At 41.7% G+C, this 20,737-nt stretch overlaps 1 protein-coding gene across 1 annotated transcript in view; it reads left to right on the top strand.

Moving 5' to 3' along the window:
- Positions 1 to 551: 551 nt before the first annotated feature.
- The window catches only part of ACOXL (acyl-CoA oxidase like), a 613,336-nt gene continuing 593,150 nt past the window's right edge, over positions 552 to 20,737 (top strand). The window contains exons 1-6 of the mRNA XM_007959419.2: positions 552 to 632; positions 785 to 868; positions 8,016 to 8,102; positions 8,682 to 8,780; positions 18,362 to 18,476; positions 19,236 to 19,322. Coding sequence (XP_007957610.2) covers positions 552 to 632; positions 785 to 868; positions 8,016 to 8,102; positions 8,682 to 8,780; positions 18,362 to 18,476; positions 19,236 to 19,322 — 553 coding nt within the window. The remainder of the gene's footprint in view (positions 633 to 784; positions 869 to 8,015; positions 8,103 to 8,681; positions 8,781 to 18,361; positions 18,477 to 19,235; positions 19,323 to 20,737) is intronic.

The following is a 20,737-nucleotide window of genomic DNA, read 5'->3' as shown; positions in this document are numbered from 1 at the left end:
GGCCTGGACCTCATGGTATTTAAATAATCAAAGCCCTGAGGTGGGCTCAGATGAGAAAGCAAAGAGAAGAATAGTGCTTTCCCTGTGTCCAAAATATTCTGAAACCTTCCTGGTCCTCTGTCATTACAGCAAATCTGTCACCTGCACATAAGTCATTCCTTGTTGGTTAGAGCATCAGTGCAGATAGGCTGCAGGCCAGTGGCACCTATCAGTAGAGCTGGACAGAATCATGAGGGAGTCAGGCCTGCAAAGGGCACACTTGGCAGCTGTAAGGGACAAACCTGGTTAAGGCAAAGCAAGGCCTGAGTAGTTGGTCTTCTACTGTGTAGGAAAGAATATTTAAACATTATGTATCTGTGGAGTTCCTGGGTGGTGCAAATGGTTTTAACTTGCTTAGTTGCTAACTGAAAGGTTGGAGGTTCAAGTTCACCCAGAGACTCCTCAGAAGAAAGGGCTGGCTGTCTACTTCCAAAAAATCAGCCATTGAAAACCCTAGGGAGCACAGTTCTACTGTGACACACATGGGTTTGCCATGAGTCAGAGTTGACTCAATGGGAACTGGTTGGTATAACAGGTTGCATGTGGTCAAAGACCAGAAGGCCACATTAAAGAAGATGAAAAAGTTTACTTCAGTAAAGTGGTGGAATTATTTCCTAATTTTAAAATGGCTTTTAGTGTGTTGAATTTTTATTATAAAAGTAATATATGCTTATTACAAAATTTTTAATTTAATAGACCAGAAAAGTGTAAGGAAAATTTGACATTGGGTCTGTCATGCTTTCAGGCAGAGAAAACGAAGAATTTTGTCAGTCGAAGCCTTGTCATTGGAGAAGTCCTCTCCATAGCTGACATGGCCACAGGAGTGAAGGTAAGAAGAATGGACACTTCCACTCTTCACTGAGTCACTTTCATGAACAGATGCTTTCCTTGAAAAGGAAGGAATTAAAGATGTTACCTTGTCCTTATTGGAATGGATTTTTTTCAAAATGCTATGCCTCACAACCATCCCTCTTGACTTGTCTTTATTATATTCAGTCATGTATTTATTTTCCCTTTGGTTTTATTTATATATAGATTGACTGTGGCTTACTGAGAGAATAGTGCAGTTGAGTTCTGACCAATATGCCACCTCTCAGAAATACTGGAGGGTTCTGGTCTAGACTCATGATTTCCAGTCAGTTTGTGCAGTTGTCATATTGCTGCCACCTCCCTTCTCTTTGGTTAAACCTCTGATGGATTGTGACTGTGGGGAAATCTTCATTGGATATGCCAGCTCTCTGAATGGAGAGCCCTCGCCTCTGTCTCCTTGGTCTTGCACCGGATGCATAGAGTTACTCAGTGAATGTTTGAATGGATGAGGAGTAGGAGCTTGTTTAAAACAAACATTTCAACAATTGCAGTGCATGGACTTTATTTAGATCCATTGTTCAGACAAAAAAAACCATTAAGAAAAATTATTTGTAAGTTGGAGAAATTTCAATATTGGACATTTGATGGTATTAAGGAATTATTGTTGTATTTTTTAGGCAGGATAATGGTTTTATAGTTATGTTTATAAACAGTCTTTATCTTTGACAGATGCATCATGAAATGGTTAGGGGTGAAGTGATATGATGACTAGGATAAATTTCAAGATAACCAGGGGGTATAGGAAGGGTGGAGAATGGTTAATGTGCTCCGATGCTAACTGAAGTTTGGAGGTTTGAGTCTATCCAGAGGCTCCTTGGAAGAAAGCCCTGGTGATTTACTTCTGAAAAATCAGCCATTAAAACCAATGGAGCAGAATTTTAGTCTGTCACACATGGGCTTGCCATGTGTTGAAATTGGGGCAACAGGTTACTGGTTTTAGGAGATGTAAGGGAATACCCACTGCTGTCGAGTCGGATCCAACTCATAGCGACCCCTCCTTGGGTTTCCGAGGTGGTATCTCTATGGAAGTAGATTGCCCAACTTTCCTTCTGAGGAGTGACTGGTGGGTTTGAACTCCCAGCCCTCTGGTTAGTAGTCAGATGCCTTAGGCACTATGCCACCAGAGTTGAGTTGGTCATTGTTGAGTTCATTAAACTCGTCTATTTTGTTTGAAAATTTCCATAAAAAGGTAAAGAAAAGTTGTACTTCTCAGTATCCTGGAAGAAAATTTGAGTAGACTTAAAGAAACAGGATTTTTAAAATGCTCCTCTGATTACATCACTCCCCTACTTAAAACCACTCTACAGCTTTGTAACCCCCTGCCCCCAGTCCTTTATGTGGCCTATGGGTCCCTGCAAGGTCTGGCCCTGCTCACTTCTCCAGACACATGCTGCCCTGTCCTCCTACGAGCTCCTAGGAGAGAACCAACCTTCTCTTGGTTCCTCATTGGACCACTCTTGTCCCCCACCCTTAGCTTGACTGCCTGTCTTCCTTCACCTTCCTGACTCTGGCACCTGCTCATTCTTTAGGTCCCAGCTCAAGTGTCCTTTCCTCTGGGAAGCCTTCCCCAGACCTGCAGTTTAGAGCCCATCTACTTATTGTTGTCTGTCTTTGTACCTTATAGTGTCCCATCATAGCCCATAGCTCATTTTGAATTCATATATTTATTTGTGTGATTGATAACTTTATGTCTCTTACCTTCACCAGAAGGAAAATTCCTTGGAGATTGTCACCTCAACAGTCTTGGTACATAGTAGGAGTTCAATGAATGATTATTGCTGAATAAATAAAGGGTCATAAAACAGGGATAAAATAGAATCAAAATACATCATTATTATTACCTCTTTTGCCCCCTCACTATATCAGTTATTGCTGGGGAATTTTTCTCCTAAGATTGGAAGTCCTAAACAGAGGAAAGTGTGGATTGTGTCGCCAAGCCCACCCAGGAGGGCCAAGGGTGTCTTTTACGTTGGCAATGCAGGGAGATGTCAGGGAGAGGGACATATTGCATTGGTAATAATTCTTGTAAACTCTGGGCTGGTCAGGGAGTCCCTAGATCCTCTTGTCTATGTCTGACCCAAAGCAGCTTGTGGCCCCTACCAGGTCTCCTCTGCACCTTTGTGTGAGCTGGCTGTCAACTTGAGGAGGGGCATCAGCCTCAAATCCGTCAAAGTCCCATCCCCTGGGCCCATTTTTTCTCTTCCTCCAGGCCTATGTTTATCTTGAGGCTCTGGGTATCCCTGAGTGCTTTGGACAAACATGATTGTCCTTACACAGCTAAATGCTGGCAGGGCCGGGTCTGGCTCTGAGTGACTCACAGTGAGGGGGCCAGGAAAGTGCAAGGGGTGCCAAGGAAAGAGGTTTCCTGTGCTGATGGTTTTGAATCCCCACTCTAGCTTGGGATCCAGCCCAAGGTCTTCTGCCAAAAATGTTGATGTGATCTGGAAGGCCAAAAGAAACGTGACATGCTTCCTTTTCTTCTTCCCCATGACTGATTTCTTCTTTCCTTGTTTGAGACATCTTAAGTTCTTTTCTGCATTTACCATCATCTGAAACACACTTCCAGGGCCTCAATGTATCTCATTTGTCCTTGGAATGAAAAGAGTCTGAGTGCACTTGATGGCTGTTTAGGAGACCTGCTGTCTGGCTGCTCTGTAAGCAAGGCCTGGCCTGTCACAGCTGTGGTGCAGCAAGGCTCTTGCCCTTATGGAAGACACTCTGCTCTATCACAGCAAAGTAACAGTGTGAACAACATGAGTTCATGCTCTCCCTCTAGGATTTATCAGTCATGATCCAGGGAAGTTTCTTCATGCATCTGCACATCAGTTTTCTGTAAAGATGGCGTTGCTAATGCCCTTTCCATAAGGCTGTACACAGATTTAAATTGATAATGCCTGCGAGGAACTCTGTGCTATGCCTGGCATGTAGCAGGAGCTCAATAAGTGATGGGGATGTAATTCTCCTGAGAGAAGCACTTCCCAAGTCTTCTAGGTAGTAGCTCTGTTAGTAGATTGAGGTGAGACCAACTTGTGCTCCCACCTTTAGAAGACCAGACTTCCCTGCCACTGTTGGAGGCCTCCTTCTGGTCTCCATTTGGAAGTTAAGAGACCCATCCTTTGGCCCATTTGGCCTGTTCTGACTGCAGCTCCGAGCCCCCGGATATCTCTGCTTGTGGCCTCCTGAGACTGCTGCAGTTTCTTGTGGGGCATGTTGTCATCACATCATTCTCCAAATGGTGTAGCTGTCCTTTCTCTCCTCCACATAAGTGAGAGAGGAGAGAGAGCGCTTCCCCAAAAAAGCAATGCAAGGTGGGGGCATGTTTAAAGTTAAGATTGTCACTAAGTATCCTTTCTGTTGTTATTCATTTGCTACTGCTTTACCCAGTCTCTGTCAGAGAAAACTGACCTCTCTTTGTCCTATTCCTTGAGGTTTTCTAGAGGTCAGGGCACTGGATGGTGATGACAGCAGTGAACAAAGTGCTCTTTCTGGAGGAAGCTTCATGCTGCTCCCTCTTGATGGATTTATGCCTGTCTCCTGCCAGTCTTAACATGTATGTCTTAATTACTCCTAATCAAAGAATAGTCCCTATCTTCCTCTCTGGCTTTTCCCTGGCTCCTCCTTCAAGTCAATGGGCTTCCATGCATCTGTCAACTTAGGCCAAAGACCCAGGTATTGCCCTGGAGTCCTCTCGTTTCTTCTTCCCAAATCCAACCTCTCAGCTCTGTGTCTCAAATTTACTCTGAATTCCCTACTTTTCACTTCCTTGATGATTACGTTTGTACTCTGAGCTGCCACTAGTACTCACTTGCCCACTTCAGTAGCCACTAGCTGGGCTCCATCCTTCTGGCCCCACCATGGTACATTCCCAGGCAGTTCCCTTCCCAGGAGGCAGAGGCATCCATTGAAATCATAAGTCAGGTCGTGGAAGTCATCTCTCCAAACCTTCCAGTTGCTCCCATTGCACTTGGCCCATTTTGGTTAGATTACCTACCATTCAGAGAATGTGGCTTTTATCCTATGTTGGTTAGCACTTGGGGAAACATCCCCATGTTTTAACTGACTACATGGACTGGGGTCATGTAGATGACACCTCTGTTAGCTCTACAGTTTTCTGAAGTCTAGTGTGCAAATTAGCAGGTTTCATTCACCCAGTTCAGTGCTCCTACTGACTGCACTTGGTGAATGGAGGTTTTAAAAATGTGAATAAAAAACTCTAGTTTTCAAAACAATCTTCCTTCCTGCAGAGGAAGAAAGGATTTAAATCTAGAAAAGGAATGTCTTAGTCTGACTTCTCTAGAGAAGCAAAACTGGTGAAACTTATAGATAGATATAGATGAATAGACAGAAATTTATCTTAAGGAAATGGTCACATGGTTGTAGAGGCTGGCAAGTCCCAAGTCTGTGGGTTGGACATCAAGCTGGAGGCTTCTCCTGACTCACAGAGCTGCAGGGGCTGATGAACCCAAGATTGGCAGGCAATGCAGTAGGCTGCTGGCTTCAAAGTCTGAAAAATACAAGATTGGCAGGTAAGATGGTGGCTGTTCATTCACAGGCTATGAAGACAACAGTCTTAAGGTCAGCAGGCAATATAGCAGGCCACTAGTTCAAGACCAAGAACTGGAGGTCAGATGATGGTGAGCCAGATGCAGTTATCTAGTTGGAGTAGAAAGCCAGAGAAGCTTTGTCAGGATGTCTGTATATATTGGAAGCAAGCCACACCCCTGAGGATACTCTCTTTCAACTGATTGGCTCATAGCAGATCTTGTCATGGAGGTGATTACATTATATCGGATCTCATCATGGGGGATGCCTACATCATAACTGCTAACCCACTAAGAATCATGGCTCAGCCAAGTTGGCACACAACTTTAATATCAGAAAGGAATATATTGTAAAGAATGTATTACACACCTACCAAAGAGACTGAAAGGTGCAAAAATTAGTTTTAGAAAAAGATTTTTTTTTTTTTTTTTAGCTTGACTTATAAGGTGGCTTACAGGAAAAAAAGTATTTTTTGGATTGGTTCCTGGGTTGGAATTAGTAATGCAATTTGCAGTGCTTATGATGATTCTACTGAGAAGCATACTAAGTAATCAGGCATGACACATCTTCCAAAGATATTTAGTGCTGCTCCATATGAGGAGCCCTTCATATGTCAGATGTTATTAGTGAACTTTGCTTGTCAGGACGTTATTACATTTTAGCTGGTCAGGGCTCTTGGAATAGGTAGGGCACCATTTCATGCATTTGGTGCCAGGTGATTACACCTGTGCTGTGAAGGAACTAGTTCTCGAGAGAGGCTAAGACAGATCTTAAACTTGAGTGTGTACTTCAGTGTGGAGATGCTGTTCCTTCCCATTTGCCTGAGCAGACTTAGTCTTCCCTAGGCACACTGTGGCATATTCACTTGCAGTGGCCGAAACAAAAACAAAAATGTCCAATTCAAATTTGCAAATCCAAGAAAGGCATTTATTTTCTGCTTGTAATTGAAGAGCCCAGGATGTGGCAGTCTTTAGGTATAAGCCTGCAGGACCTGGTCTCTCAGCTCTGCTCTGCCCTGTGCTCCCCTCCCCAAGCTCATGTGATGGCACAATGCTGCCAGGAGAATCAGGCCTCCATCTCCCAGGCTCTACTGCATCAAAAAAGAGAGAGCTTCTCTTCGCCATGTAGCTTACCTACCTGTCCCCCAATGGCCAATCTGATTGGACCACCTGGATCACAGTCCATCCCTGAAGCCATCTCTGTGGCTACAAGCCTGCTGTTATACGAATTGTCCAGTCCCGGGTCATGGGCTCACCCTAAAGCCTGGGTGGGGATCAACATCACCCACAAACACTTGGACTGATTCTGGGGGAGTAGGGTACTCAGAGGATAATTGGGATTGTATGGCTGGGAGGGGATAGGGGAAGGGATGCTGACCTGTAGTCACAGCAAATGCTTGTTAACTTGAACTCTTCTTATCTTTGCAGTCAGTCACTCTGATCCGTCCAAATGGCCCTCCTCAAGCTGCTCTTCTTCTTCCTCCTCCTCAGCTGTACTTTCCTAATGTTTACAAGATATCAGGCAAAATACTTGGTATTTGATTCCTGTTGTATCCTTGCAGCAACCCTATGAAGTACTAATAGGCATAAGGCAACTTGGGTTTGAACCCTAGGTTGGCCCACTTTTTAGGACGCAGCCTTGAGCAAGTCCTGTCCCCTCTCTGAATCCTAGTGTCCTCATCTGTCAAGCGGACAGTGATGATGATCTTTTCTTCACAGGATTGTTACGAGAATCAGTGAGCTTGTGTGTATGGTGCACAGCACCTGGATTGTTTGCAAGCTATGTAATGAGTGTGCCCGTCATTCACTCCATTTGTCTGAAAAGGAAACTGAGGCTACTACGTCATTGTCCAGAATCCCATAACTAGTGGGTTGCTGAAGTAGGATTTGAGGAATGGTTTGTGCTGCACTACTAACCTAAAGATTAGCAGTTTGAACTCACCCAGTGGTGCTGTGAAAGAAAGACTGGGTGATCTGCTTCCATAAAGATTATAGCCAGAAAACCTTTTGGAGTAGTTCTACTCTGTAACATGTTGGGTCACCACCAGTCAGAATTGACTTGAGGGCAGTAGGTTTGGTTTTGGTTTTGACTCATCCCGAACAAAACAAGTGCTTCCTCATTTTGCAGCATTACCTCTTCCATCATCCTTCATCTTTAAAGACTGTTTCTCATAGCAGGACTCACCCCTGCAACCTGTGGTCAACACCTGTGATCTTTGTACAAATGTTTTGTTGCATGTCTTACACATACTAGGCACTAAGCTAGATCCTGAGAAGATGAAGTAGAATAAGCATTCAGAATAGTCATTTGATGGCATGAGCTGGCAGCCCTGAGGATGGAGGACTGACATTGTGTGAAGTTGGGAATGACCTCTCCCAAAGAGTGACCCCTGAGCCATGTCTGTAGAGAGGCAACTAAGGGGAAGGATGTGGAAGCCACTTGTGGGACCTCTGTAAAGCTCCGTAAACTAAATACGTGATTGTTGATTGGAATTTGACCAGTGATTTTAATTGTCACTAAATTGTTGACTGTTGCCAATAATAATTTGTGTTCCTTGTTTCCAGTGTGGAATAATTTACTGGCTATTTGGTGGTGCTATCAGGAATCTTGGAAGCCCAGAACACATTACTAAATGGCTTCAGCCACTCCAGGTATGATATGTATCTCCATAGATGTCTTCTTCTATGGAGAACCTTAAAAATTCAGAATAGTTAGATGTGTGTGTGTTTATATATGTATGTGTGTATGTATGTATGTTTTACAGAAAAAGAAACAGAATTAGTCAGCAAGAACCTTGTTCAGAATGAGAACTATCTCATTCTGAGATAGTTATTTTGATAGATATTTTGAGACTGTCTTTTTTTTTCTGTTGCATTGAATCTGTCATATTGTTAAGATAACATTAGAAGTCATTAGGCTAAATTTTTATAAAAACTAAACTCACTGCTGTAGAGTATTTTGATTCATAGTGACCCCTCCTTGAGTTTCCAAGGTGGTATCATTACAGAAGTAGATTTCCCAACCTTCCTTCCAAGGAGTGGCTTGTGAGTTTGAACTGCCAGCCTTCTGGTTATCAGGCAAATGCCTTACATACTATGCTCCCTAAATTTTTGTAATTATCTGCAACTCATCGCTCTTGTTCTCGCAACCATTCTTGATGGTCTGAGAGGTCTGCAGTTAGAACAACCATCCAGCTGGTTAATTCCCTTCTACCATCTGGTAAACTCCAGGAGCAGAAATACACTGGGATGTTTGCAATGACCGAGAAGGGCCATGGGAGCAACGTGAGAGGGATCCAGACCGAAGCCACTTTTGACCTCTTTGCACAGGTGAGGATTCTGCCCATCATTCCACAGTTCAGGGCAGCAGGACACCTGTACAGGACCGACTTTCCTCTTCTTTGAGTTCAGGTCCACACCATCTGTGTAAGGAGGTCAGATTCAGAACAAGTGTTTTTGTAGAGGTGGACCTGTTCTTTAAGCCTTCATGAGTCATTATACACTTATACAACACCCACAGTGCACCAGCACTGCTCTAAGCACTTTACATGCACTTGTTAATTTAATCCCTTGTGACAGTTCTACGACAACAGTATAACAGTACTGAAGCCATTTTGTTTTTGATCCTAAAAGTGGCAGCCTTAGTTGGCAAGGAAACCAATCTTGGAGTCACTTTCTGTGGCACCATGCGTCAGGGAAGGCGGGAGGCACTGTCTGTGCTGGGGCTTCCTTACCAGGACCCAAGCCCTCTATACTGGTGTTACACATATGAGCTTAATTGTGACTTGCAGTAAAAGTTTACGTATCAACTGAAACAAAAGCTTCACAAAATACTCTTACCTTTACTACCTTTACTGTGTGCACCTCTGATACTTTTTCTTCCCTTCCTTTCTACTTGGCTATTTGGTGGTGCAGTCAGGAACCCTGGAAACCCAGATCTTGTTACTCAATGGCTTCAGCTGCTCCAGGTATGGCATGTATCTCCATAGGTGTCTTCTTCTATGGACAGTGTTAAAAATAAATCAGTCACAAAAGGACAAATACTGTATAACCTCATTTATATAAAAAGACAAGGCAGATCTATAGAGAATAAAGTTTATTAGTGGTTACTAGGGGTGAGAGAGAAGGGGAAAGGAGGGTTAATTAGTGATTGAAGTATCACATTGATTAAGAGTAGGGTTGCAAAGCTGACTATTGTTATTGATATAAACAAGTTGTACACCTGTAAAAAGTTGAGTTGGTGAATGTTGTGATGGATACATTTACAACAAAGACAAATAAAAGAGTAGCTGCTGAGACTGCTTATATATAACTAAAAACCTCATGGGATTTGGTTCCTTGGTTTGGAGGTTTAGGATCCTGGTTTCATGGGACATCCCGTTTGTTGTTATTGTTAGTGCTGTCAAGTTGGTTCTGACTCATAGTGACCCTGTGCACAAAACAACAAAATATTGCCCAGTCCCGCCCCTTCCTCACAATCATTGCTATGCTTGAGCCCATTGTTGCAACCACTGTACCAATCCATTTTATTGAGTCTTCCTCTTTTTTGCTAACCCTGTACTCTTTGAAGCATGATGTCCTTCTCCAGGGATTAGTCCCTCCTGATAACATGTCTAAAGTACATGAGAAGAAGTTACACCATGCTCACTTCTAGCACTCTGGCTGTACTTCTTCCAAGATAGATTTGTTTGTTCTTGTGGCAGTCCATGGAATATTCAATGTATTTTGCCAACACCATATTCCAAAGGCATCAATTCTTCGATCTTCCTTATTCATTGTCCAGCTAATTGGCCTAATAATGTTTACTGCTTCTGTTCTACCTTTTAGTTCATTGATAAGTGCCTGGGATCTTAAAAGCTTGTAAGCAGCCACCCAAGGCACAAAAATTGATCTTTATTCACTTGGAAAACCAGAGGAGGGAGAATCGGAATAGGAGGAGAACATGGAATATGTGGCTACTTCCCTCCATGAACAGCTGCCTCCTTTGCCATGAGACCAGAAGAACTGGATGGTGGCTAGCTACTGTTACTGAACATTTTGATCAAAGGTTCCATAGAAGAATCCTGAACTAAAGGAGGAAAATGCAGAACAGAATTTCAACTTCTCATGGACTCCAGACTTCCTAGAGCCATGAAGGTTGGACATTTCTAAATCTGTTGCCCTCAGATAATCTTTAAACCTTAAACCAAAAGTATACCCTACAGTCTTCTTAAAACCAAACAGTAGTTTAGCTTAACTAGTTAAAAAAGTCTGCCTTGAGCATTATGCTATTTTAAGAGCTACCTCAAACACCCACCCACCCACCCACACACACACACAAACCAAACTCATTGCCATCAAGTCAATTCTGACTCATACCAACCCCCAGAGGGTTTCCAAGGCTGTAAATCTTTATGGATCTTTCTTCCATGGGCGGCTGGTGGATTTCAACCACTGATCTTTTAGTTAGCAGGCAAGTGCCTTAACCACTGCACTATCAGACCTCCTTCAGAGCTACCACTATGGGAACAAATTGACAACAGCAACTCAAAAGATTAGACAGGAACTTTAGAGGGCAGTGAGTTCATGTTACTAGGAGAAGAACAACTCAGAAAAGGAGGGTGAGAATGGTTGCATAACTCCAAGAGTGTAATCAGTGTCACTAAATGGTACATGCAGAAATTGTCAAATTGTTCCGGTTTTGCTGTTTATTCTCAACAACAAGAACCAAATAAATCCATAGTTATTAGATACGTGTTTGTGCCCCTCTCTTCCCTTCTTTCTCCTTCCCTTCTGTTTGTTTTTCTTCCTTTCCTTCTCCTTTTCATTATTATTTTTTTAAGAAAATGTTTTTCAAGACCCTCTAAATTGATTTCTCTCCTCACTAAAAGGTAAAGGGAATGTGAAAAACTCTGCTCTATACCCATCCCACCATCTTTTAGCTTTCTCCTCCCCTCTGAATAAAGAAAGAAACTGTCTACTTATTTCAAGGAGCTCTGGTGGCACGGTGGGTAAGGCATTCGTCTGCTCATCAGAGGTCAGTGGTTCAAACCCGTTAGCTACTCCATGGGAGGAAGATGAGGAAATCTACTTCTGTAAAGACTTACAGCCTTGGAAACTCAATGGGGCTCTCCATGAGTCGGAATTGACTTCATAGCAGTGGATATCTACTTATTTCAGTTTCTTGTTTATTATTGGTGAAAGTCTTTCAAATAACTACAAGGGAATAAATATATTTCAAGGTTCTTTCTAGAAATAGTTCTGTGTAAATACCTGAGTGCAAGCATGTGTCCAAGTGTGGGTGGATGTGTGTTTGCACATGTGTGTGACTCTTTCTTTTCTATATGCTTGCTGAACTTCTCCTTTAGAAACTGGAATTTTGTTAGCAGTTTTCCTGATGCAAGAATGATAGTTGGAGGTACAGGTAGTCCCCAAGTTATGAAAGAATTCCATTCCTAAGTGTGTCTTTAAGTTGAATTTAAGTAGGTAAGTTGGAACAGGTGCATGCAGTTCTTATGAGCTTTACTGTAGTGTAAGAAAAGACTGGAAGCCATTTCAGTGATTTAAAAACTGCACATGCAGCAAGTGATTGTGATGAATTTCATGTGAGTAGGAGTTGATTTAATCACTTCAAAATGGTGGCAAACATATAACACTAAAGGGCAAGTACGAGTTGTCCATAATCAGACATTCATTACCCAGGGCCTTACAGTGCTTAGAGTGAGAGTTTCAGGTAATGGCTCTATTGGAGGATGCCCTGCTTTTCCGCCTGCCCTGATGCTAGTTCTCTATAGTAGGCAGTGGTGTCCAAAGTCATAGTGAGAGCAAGAGTAAATGCTGCTATAAAGATTGATACCCTAGACATTACTGAGCTGAAATGGACTGAGATTGGCCATTTTGAATCAGACAATAATATGGTCTACTATGCTGTGAATAACAAATTGAAGAATTATGGCATAGCATTTATCATCAAAAAGAACATTTCAAGATCTATCTTGTAGTACAATGCTCTCAGTGATAGGATAATATCTATATTCCTACAAGGAAGATCAGTTAATATGACTGTTATTCATATTTACACACCAATCACTAAAGCCAAAGATGACATAACTGAAGATTTTTTACAAGCTTCTGCATTTTGAAATTGACCGAAAGTGCAATCAAGATGTATTAATAATTGCTGGTGATTGGAATGGGAAAGTTAGAAACAAAGAAGGATCAGTAGTTGGAAAATATGGCCTTGGTGGCAGAAATGAAGCTGGAGACTGCATGATAGAATTTTGTATGACCAATGACTTATTTTTTGCAAGTACCTTTTTCAACAACAGAAGTGACTGCTATACACATGAACTGCACCGGATGGAATACACGGGAATTGATTGACTACATCTGTGGAACGAGGTGATGGAGAAGCTCAATATCATCATTCAGAACAAGGCCAGGAGTTGATTGTGGAACAGACCATCAATTACTCATATGCAAGTTCAAGATGAAGCTGAAGAAAATTGTACAAGTCCAGGAGGGCCAAAATACAACCTTGATTATATCCCACTGGAATTTAGAGACCATCTGGAGAATAGATTTGATGCATTGCATACCATTGACCGAAGACCTTATGAGCTGTGAGATAATATCAAGAACATCATACATGAAGAAAGTAAAAGGTCATTAAAAAGACAGGAAAGAAATAAAAAACCAAAATGGATATCAGAATAGACTCTGAAACTTGCTCTTGAATGGAGAGCAGCAAAAGCAAATGGAAGAAATGAAATAAAAGAGCTGAACAGCAAATTTCAAAGGGCAGCTTGAGAAGACAAAGTAAAGTATGATAATGAAATGTGCAAAGACCTAGAACTAGAAAACCTAAAGTGTAGTACATGCTCGGCATTTCCAAAGCTGAAAGAACCAAAGAAAAAATTCAAGCCTCAAATTGCAGTATTGAAGGATCTATTGAACGATGCAAGAAGCATCAGAAGAAGATGGATGGAATTCAGAGTCATTGTACCAAAAAATAATTGGTTGAAGTTCAACCACTTCAGGAGGTAGCATATGATCAAGAACTGATAGTACTGAAGGAAGAAGTCCAAGCTGCACTGAAGGAATTGGCGAAAACAAAGGCTTTGGAAATTGACAGAATACCCATTGAAGTGTTTCAACAAATAGATGCAATACTGGGAATGTTCACTCTTTTATGCCAAGAAATTTGGAAGACAGCTACCTCTTCCAACCAACTGAAAGAGATCCAGATTTGTGCCCATTCCAAAGAAAGGTTGTCCAACAGAATGCTGGAATTATTGAACAATATCATTAATATCACACACAAGTAAAATTTTGCTGAAGATAATTTGAAAATATTTGCAGTAGTACTTCGATAGGGAAATGCCAGAAAATCAAGCTGAATTAAGAAGAGGGTGTAGAATGAAGGATATCATTGCCAATGTCAGATGGATCTTGGCTGAAGGTAAAGAATACCAGAAAGATGTTTACCTGTGTTTTATTGACTATGCAAAGGCATTTGACTGTGTGGATTATAACAGATTATGAATAAAATTGTGAAGAATGAGAATTCAAGAAAACTTAATTGTGCTCCTGAGGAACCTATCCATAGACCAAGAGGCAGTCATTTGAACAGAACAAGGAGATACTGAAAGGAAAGGTGTGTATCAGGGTTGTATCCTTTCACTATATTCATTCAGTCTGATGCTGAGGAAATAAGAAGCAGGACTGTATGTAGAAGAATGCAGCATCAGGATTGGAGGAAAACTCATTAATGACCTGTGATACACAGATGACACAACTTTGCTTGCTGTAGGTGAAGTTGACTTGAAGCACTTACTGATGAAAATCAAAGACTACAGCCTTCAGTATGGATTACACCTCAACATAAAGAAAACAAAAATCTTCATAACTGGACCAATAAGCAACATCACAGTAAATGGTGATAAGATTGAAGTTGTCAGGGGTTTCATTTTTCTTGGATTCACAATCAGTGCTCATGGAAGTATAGTCAGGAAATCAGATGACATATTGCAGTGAGAAAATCTGCTACAAAGGATTTCCTTCAAGTGTTAAAGAGCAAAGATGTCACTTTGAAGATTAATGTGTGCCTGATCCAAGCCATGGTATTTTCAGTAGCCTCATATGCATGTGAAAGCTGGACAGTGAGTAAGGAAGATTGAAGAAGAATTGATGCCTTTGAATTGTGGTCTTGGCAAAAAATACTGAAAACAGTATAGACTGCCAGAAGAATGAACAAATCTGTCTTGGAAAAAGTATGGCCAGAATACTCCTTAGAAGTGAGAATGGCCAGACTTAATTTCACCTAATTTCGTCATGTTGTCAGAAGCGCCAAGTCCCTGGAGAAGCATAGCATGCTTGGTAAAGTAGAGGGTTAGTGAAAAAAGGGGAAGACCTTCAACAAGATGGACTGACACAGTGGCTGTGCTGTGATAATAGGGTCAAGCATAGCAAGGCTTGTGAGGATGGCACAGGATAGGCACTGTTTTGTTCTATTATACTTTGAGTTGGAGTCAACTTGATGGTACCTAATAACGACAACAACCTATTCTAAGCTCTGTGTCACATTCACTTTGTAGAGTATGTATTTCCTCACAACAATAATCCCATGTACATAACATTGAGCCATCACTGTTAATTGAGCACTTATGTGCTAGGCACTAGGCTAAGCATATAGCATTTTGTTAAATGTTTTATGGTCTTATTCCAGTAACCAGTTGCACTTGACCAGTTGATTCTGACTTGTGGTAACCCCATGTGTTTCATAGTAGAACCCCTTGCTCCATAAGGTTTTTAATGGCTCATTTTAAAAATAGATTGTCAGGCCTTTCTTTGAGGCACTTTTGGGTGGAGACTACCAACCTTTCAGTTAGCAGCCAAGTGCCTTAACTGCTTGCAACACTTTATCTTGATTGGATGAGGACATTGAGGCTCACAGAGGTTATGTGAACCATGCTTCCTATGGTTGTGATGTTAGTTGATGAGTCTTAGGTTCAAGGAGAACTGCTCTTAACAGCCAGTGATGGGACCCTGAGCCAACATCTTTTGGGTTTTGGCTGGCCAGTTTTTCCTTCCCCAAACCATGGCATTGAGGTTGTTAGTGGGGAGAAACCCACACTTCTTACTTATTTCTTTCTTCTGACAACTATTTTCTTTTCTCACAAAAATCATTTCCCTGTGTTGGTCCCATTTTCCCCAAATAGCATAAATGATTTAGCTACCTGGTGTGCCCCAGCAGCTACCGCTTTCTCGTAGGGGAGTTGTGAAGTTGAAGTAATAATGAGGAGGAGGCTCTGGTGAGCGCTTTGTCTCCCATGAGGGTGGGAGAGACAACAAGCCCATCAGAAACCCAAGCCACTGAGATCTGACATTGCAGGGAATGGATTTCTCCCTTCATTGGTTTCTGTGCTTTCCCCTTCATTTCCCCTTTAAAATGTTAGAGCATATCAGATGAGCCTTCTCTCCCTCAAGGGCTGTTTAAATCTATTACATTTTTTAGTTATTCATTTTTATTTTGTGGAGGGAAGTGGATTAGGGTAGTGGTGTGGATAGTTAAGAGGTAAGAGAGAGATTTACCTTTACATTTCATACTAATTAGCAAAAAAATAAGTGGGGTTGGTCAATTAAGGAGCTCTCTGGCAAAGCCATCTTTTTAGTGCTCACAGCTTTGACCATTTTGTTGACCTTCAACAAACAATTTCAAGAGTAACTGACACACATGGTGTGCATTATTTAGATCCAGCTTTAACTCTAGCATTTTGGCTGAGGCAGGCTTTCCAAATCCAGTGTTTTGCCAGAAGTGACAAACCTCCTTCCACAGAGTGTATCAGATGTTTACGGGGATGGATGGCATCGTGCTCTTCTCCCCACCCCACCCCACCAGATCTATTCTGCCAGCCAGTATTTCCTTTCTTAGTTCCCTTCCTTCCTCCGAGTTGTAATCACCACTCCACCCACATGAGTTGTGTTGTTGTTATTATCTTATTGTTTTACTGTACCTCAGCTTTAAGTAACTCCTCTTTTTGAGAAGTTATGGCTGGCCCGACAAGACAATGGTGGACTCCAGAGACTTCTGTGTGTCCACTTACATTTCTGAAAAGCACTTGCACATGTTACAAGTTTCTCTGTGCAAACACTAGTCAGAGAATGTTGTCTTAGGCTTCAAAACTGTATTTCTTGGCCAGAAGGAAAAAGTGTAGTCTATGTACTTTAAAATCTGAAATCTGAGATAATCTTTGTGTGATCAATAGCTTGTTGGTTTAGTTCAGCCAGCACGTCAATATTCTCAACTCCAATTAAATTTGCTGTTCTTCTGCGCTTCTGCCATTTCCCTGAGCTCCCCCTTCTGTCCCAGGTACCCTGTGTCCAGAGCTGGCAGTTAAAGGTAGTGCTTCTGGGCAAGAAGAGGTATAAATGTGAACCAATTGGTGAATAGGATTGGGAAGAAGCAAGAAATAAAGGAGAGCGTTCCCATCATCGTCCTTGTACTGGCTTGTTCCTTGTACTTTGTTTCAGAGAGGATGGAAAAGGAGGTCAAGCTTTGAGCAGAGGCTGAAAACAAAAAGCCCCCATTTTCCTCTGGACTCTTTCTGACCAGCATAGGTTTTCAGACTGGAGCTGGAATCCTTGGTCATTTTACAGAGACAACAGTGGTACCGTCTGGTGTTCTTTCCTTCACTAGATAGGGAATCATTTACAGGTGTTTTGTTTAAGGGCTTATATGTACAAACCTCTTTTTTGAATCTTTTATTAATATAAAATTTTATTAATATAAAATTATTAATATAAAATTGGTCAGGAAAATAAAGAAGTGGATTCTGAAATAGTCATCCAAAGCCTTAAATAAAATTTCCTTTTTTATATAAAAATCCAAGTTATGTGGCCTGATACTCTATGCAGTGGTGGCATGGAGTTAGCCTGGCTTGCATGCAGTCATAAAATTCCAGTCTCTGGTTACTTTATTGATGTTTAAGCAGCAGACCCATGTCATAGAGGCAGGGATGTTCAAGGTCCTATCAACCGTGGAACCAAGTCATTTTTCCAGAAGGAGAAAAGACCAGCGACAAAACGAAAAACATAAGACGTGAGCTTTGGAACGATCCAATTAGGGCCCCGGATCATCAGATATTCTGTTCTTTCTTGTGAACTTTGCAGGCGGGCTGAGTGTGTGGAGGGCTTAGTCTATATCATCAAGGATTTTAGAAAATGATTTTGGTGTTGGATTGTCTGTCCCTGGATGGTGCAAATGGTTAACGTGTTTAGTTGTTAGCTGAAAGATTAGAAGTTTGAGTCTACTCAGAAGAAAGCCCTAGAAATCTGCTTCTAGAAAATTTGCCATTGAAAATCCTGTGGAGCATACATAGTTCTACCCTGACACACACTGGTCATCATGAGTTGGAGTCAATTTGATGACTTTTTTTTTTTTTTTTAAAACTGGTATTGGATTGTCTGAAAGTAAACATTCCAGTATGAAGTAGTCTAGAGAGAAAGAGATTAATAATTGAGGAAAGACTTTATATATGAAAGTTGAAAGCCAGGCCGGCTCAGCCTAATAGCATACATTCAGCCCAACATTACAAAGAAGGGACTGTAAAGGAAGGAACATCTTTTATTGATGGAAAATTGGCAGCTTATTTTCCTAATTAGAGTATGCATTTAAAAAGTACTATAATTTTGGAAGTGGTGGTGGAGGTAAAATTTGTGAATTGAGGTGATAACGTAGCAATGTTAACTACATGAGGTTCAGCCAGGCGACTGACTGCTTGTCTTCTGTGCTGCGAGTTTGCGAAATCACCTGAATATGTGGGGCTGTACCATGTGGATCTGTTTTCACAGTATTCACTGCATTGAGTCAAGAGGTTGATATGAGCCATGAGAAAGGATATATAGTCTGTTGCTCTGCTGTCTCTGTGCAGGAGTTTGTAATTAACACACCGTGTGAAAGTGCAGAGAAGATGTACATCGGCAATGCAATGCATGGGGACTATGCTACAGTCTTTGCCCAGCTCATTATAAATGGAAGATCTCAAGGTTTGTCACCAACACAGAAAACTGGAATCATTCTCTTTACTACTATTTGTCAATGGGTACTTTACACAAAACTTCATTTCATAGGGCTGTTTTTATTTTATTTTTTTAATTTTTGTGAGTTGGGTGAAAGTTTACAAAGCAAGTTCGTTTTCCATACAGCAGTTCATATACACTGTCTCATGACATTGACTGTAGTCTCCCACAATGCAACAGCTCTCTTCTCACTTCCTCCGCATAGCCACCTCTTCCTTGTATCCTTCCCTCCACGCACTTCTGCCTCCAGGAGCTGTCTCTCTGTGCATACACAGCCCTTCTATTCTCCCATGATTGATCTCTCCAAAGAGTGTATCTACCTAATGTAAATGTTCACCTCATAGGCCTGTCATTTGTTTGGCTAGAAGCCACAGGAGTAGGTTCAATTCCATACCTGAAGGGCAGCTAGGGGCCATAGTCTCAGGGGTTGCACCAGGCTCTATCAGACCAGCAAACTTGGTTTCCACACTCCCTTTTTTTCCCATAGAGCTGTTTTTATCTTTTTAAAAATTCAGTTCTTAGATACTTTATCTCTTAAATATACATGATGATACAATTTGCCGGGACATTTTAACATTACCCACTATATGTGCAGTGCACAGTCAGAGAAATGAATGGGTTTTGGGATCAAAATAATTTTATGCTATTCCAGGAACTTAATTAAACTTTATTCTTTTCTTAAAAAAATTGGAGAGTTTAATAACTCTGTCTCTTCTCCTTTCTTAGGGCCCCACTGTTTCATTGTGCCTATCCGGGATGAAAATGGAAACTTGTATCCAGGAGTGACAACTATTGACATGATGTACAAAGAAGGTGAGTTCCCAGGTTACACCTCTTCTACTCTCATTGGCATTTCCTGCTTGCTCCCTACACCACCACCCAAAGGAGAATCTAACCTAACTCACTGAAACTCTGAAGTCAGAGAAAATTGAGAAGACTCTGATTCTTGAAGCTGAATCCAGAGTCTTTTACATAGAACTGTTAGAAGATGTTGCAGGTTGCTGTTGATGAATATTCTTTGGTCTCATTTTCTCTTAACTTCTCCAACTTTGCTTTGATGTTGCTCTGACTCTCTCTCCTTTTTAGGCTTGTAAGCTCTCAAAGGGTAAGTGGAGTCTACCCCTTCTGCTCCTAAGCCACCAGCTTGGCGTTTGTGCTGATGAGGTCTCAATGAGTCCTGAGGATTGGCTCGGTGAGACCAGCCATGCCTGTGGGCTCCATTGGCCATCCTAGCCGAGGCCAACCCAAGCCAAAGAAAGGGGTGGACCTAAAAAAACAAAAACAAAAACAAAAACAAATCCTGTTGCTGTGGAGTGATTCATGGGAACTCCATGTGTTACAGAGTAAAATTGAGTTCCATAGGATTTTCTTGGCTGTAATTTTAGTGGAAAAGAGCTCTGGTGGTATAGTGGTTAAGGCATTTGGCTGCTAATCAAAGATCAGTGGTTCGAACCCACCAGCCGCTCTGTGGAAGAAAGATGAGGTGGTCTGCTTCTGTACAGATTTGTAGTCTGCTTCTGTAAAGATTTACAGAATCAAACTTGATGGTGGTGAGGTTTTTTTTTTTTTTTGGAATTTTGATGGAAGCAGATCACCAGGCCTTCCTTCTCTGGCACTGCTGGGTGGGTTTGAACTGCCAGCCTTTTGGTTGAGGCCAAACCATTTGTACCACTCAGGGACCTTGAGAGGGGTGGAGGGAGAAGGAGAAAACGAGCATAAAAAGAAAGAGGTGAGGGAGAGAACAGGGAAGAAGATAGAGGCTTAGTGGAGGAACTTAGTTTCATTCAGGCCATTGGAACAGCTGCAGAAATGGACTGCAGGTGGGTTTGCAAGTGTTTTAAATTTATCTTGAGGGGTGAGTTATGGCCTTATTGGACCCAGCCCCTTGAAAGCAACGCATGTGTCAAGTGTTGTTGAGAGCCCAGGGGTAGGCCCAGCTCTTGTGAAGTGGTGCCAGGCGTTTGAAACACTGGCGATTTCAGAAAGTCTGCTTTGGTTTCCTTGTAAGCTCCCAAATGCAAGCTTGTCCTTGTCAACTGGTGATGTTCTAAATAAAGACATTTTCTAAATAAATATTATTTTCTACCAGATTAAATCTCCCTAAGTGGTTATGAACAAAAAAGTAGACCCCAGATTCCAGTGGGTATTATTGGGAGATGGGTCTTGAAGATTTCAGAAACTGTTAAGGCCATTAAGCCACTGCTATCCGTTTTCCCTTGCCTGTTAGG

The sequence above is a fragment of the Orycteropus afer genome, unplaced genomic scaffold (assembly GCF_000298275.1).
Source record: "Orycteropus afer afer isolate SDZICR_OR568_19922 unplaced genomic scaffold, OryAfe1.0 scaffold00017, whole genome shotgun sequence".
Taxonomy (NCBI): domain Eukaryota; kingdom Metazoa; phylum Chordata; class Mammalia; order Tubulidentata; family Orycteropodidae; genus Orycteropus; species Orycteropus afer.
This window is presented reverse-complemented; position numbering and strand designations above follow the sequence as displayed.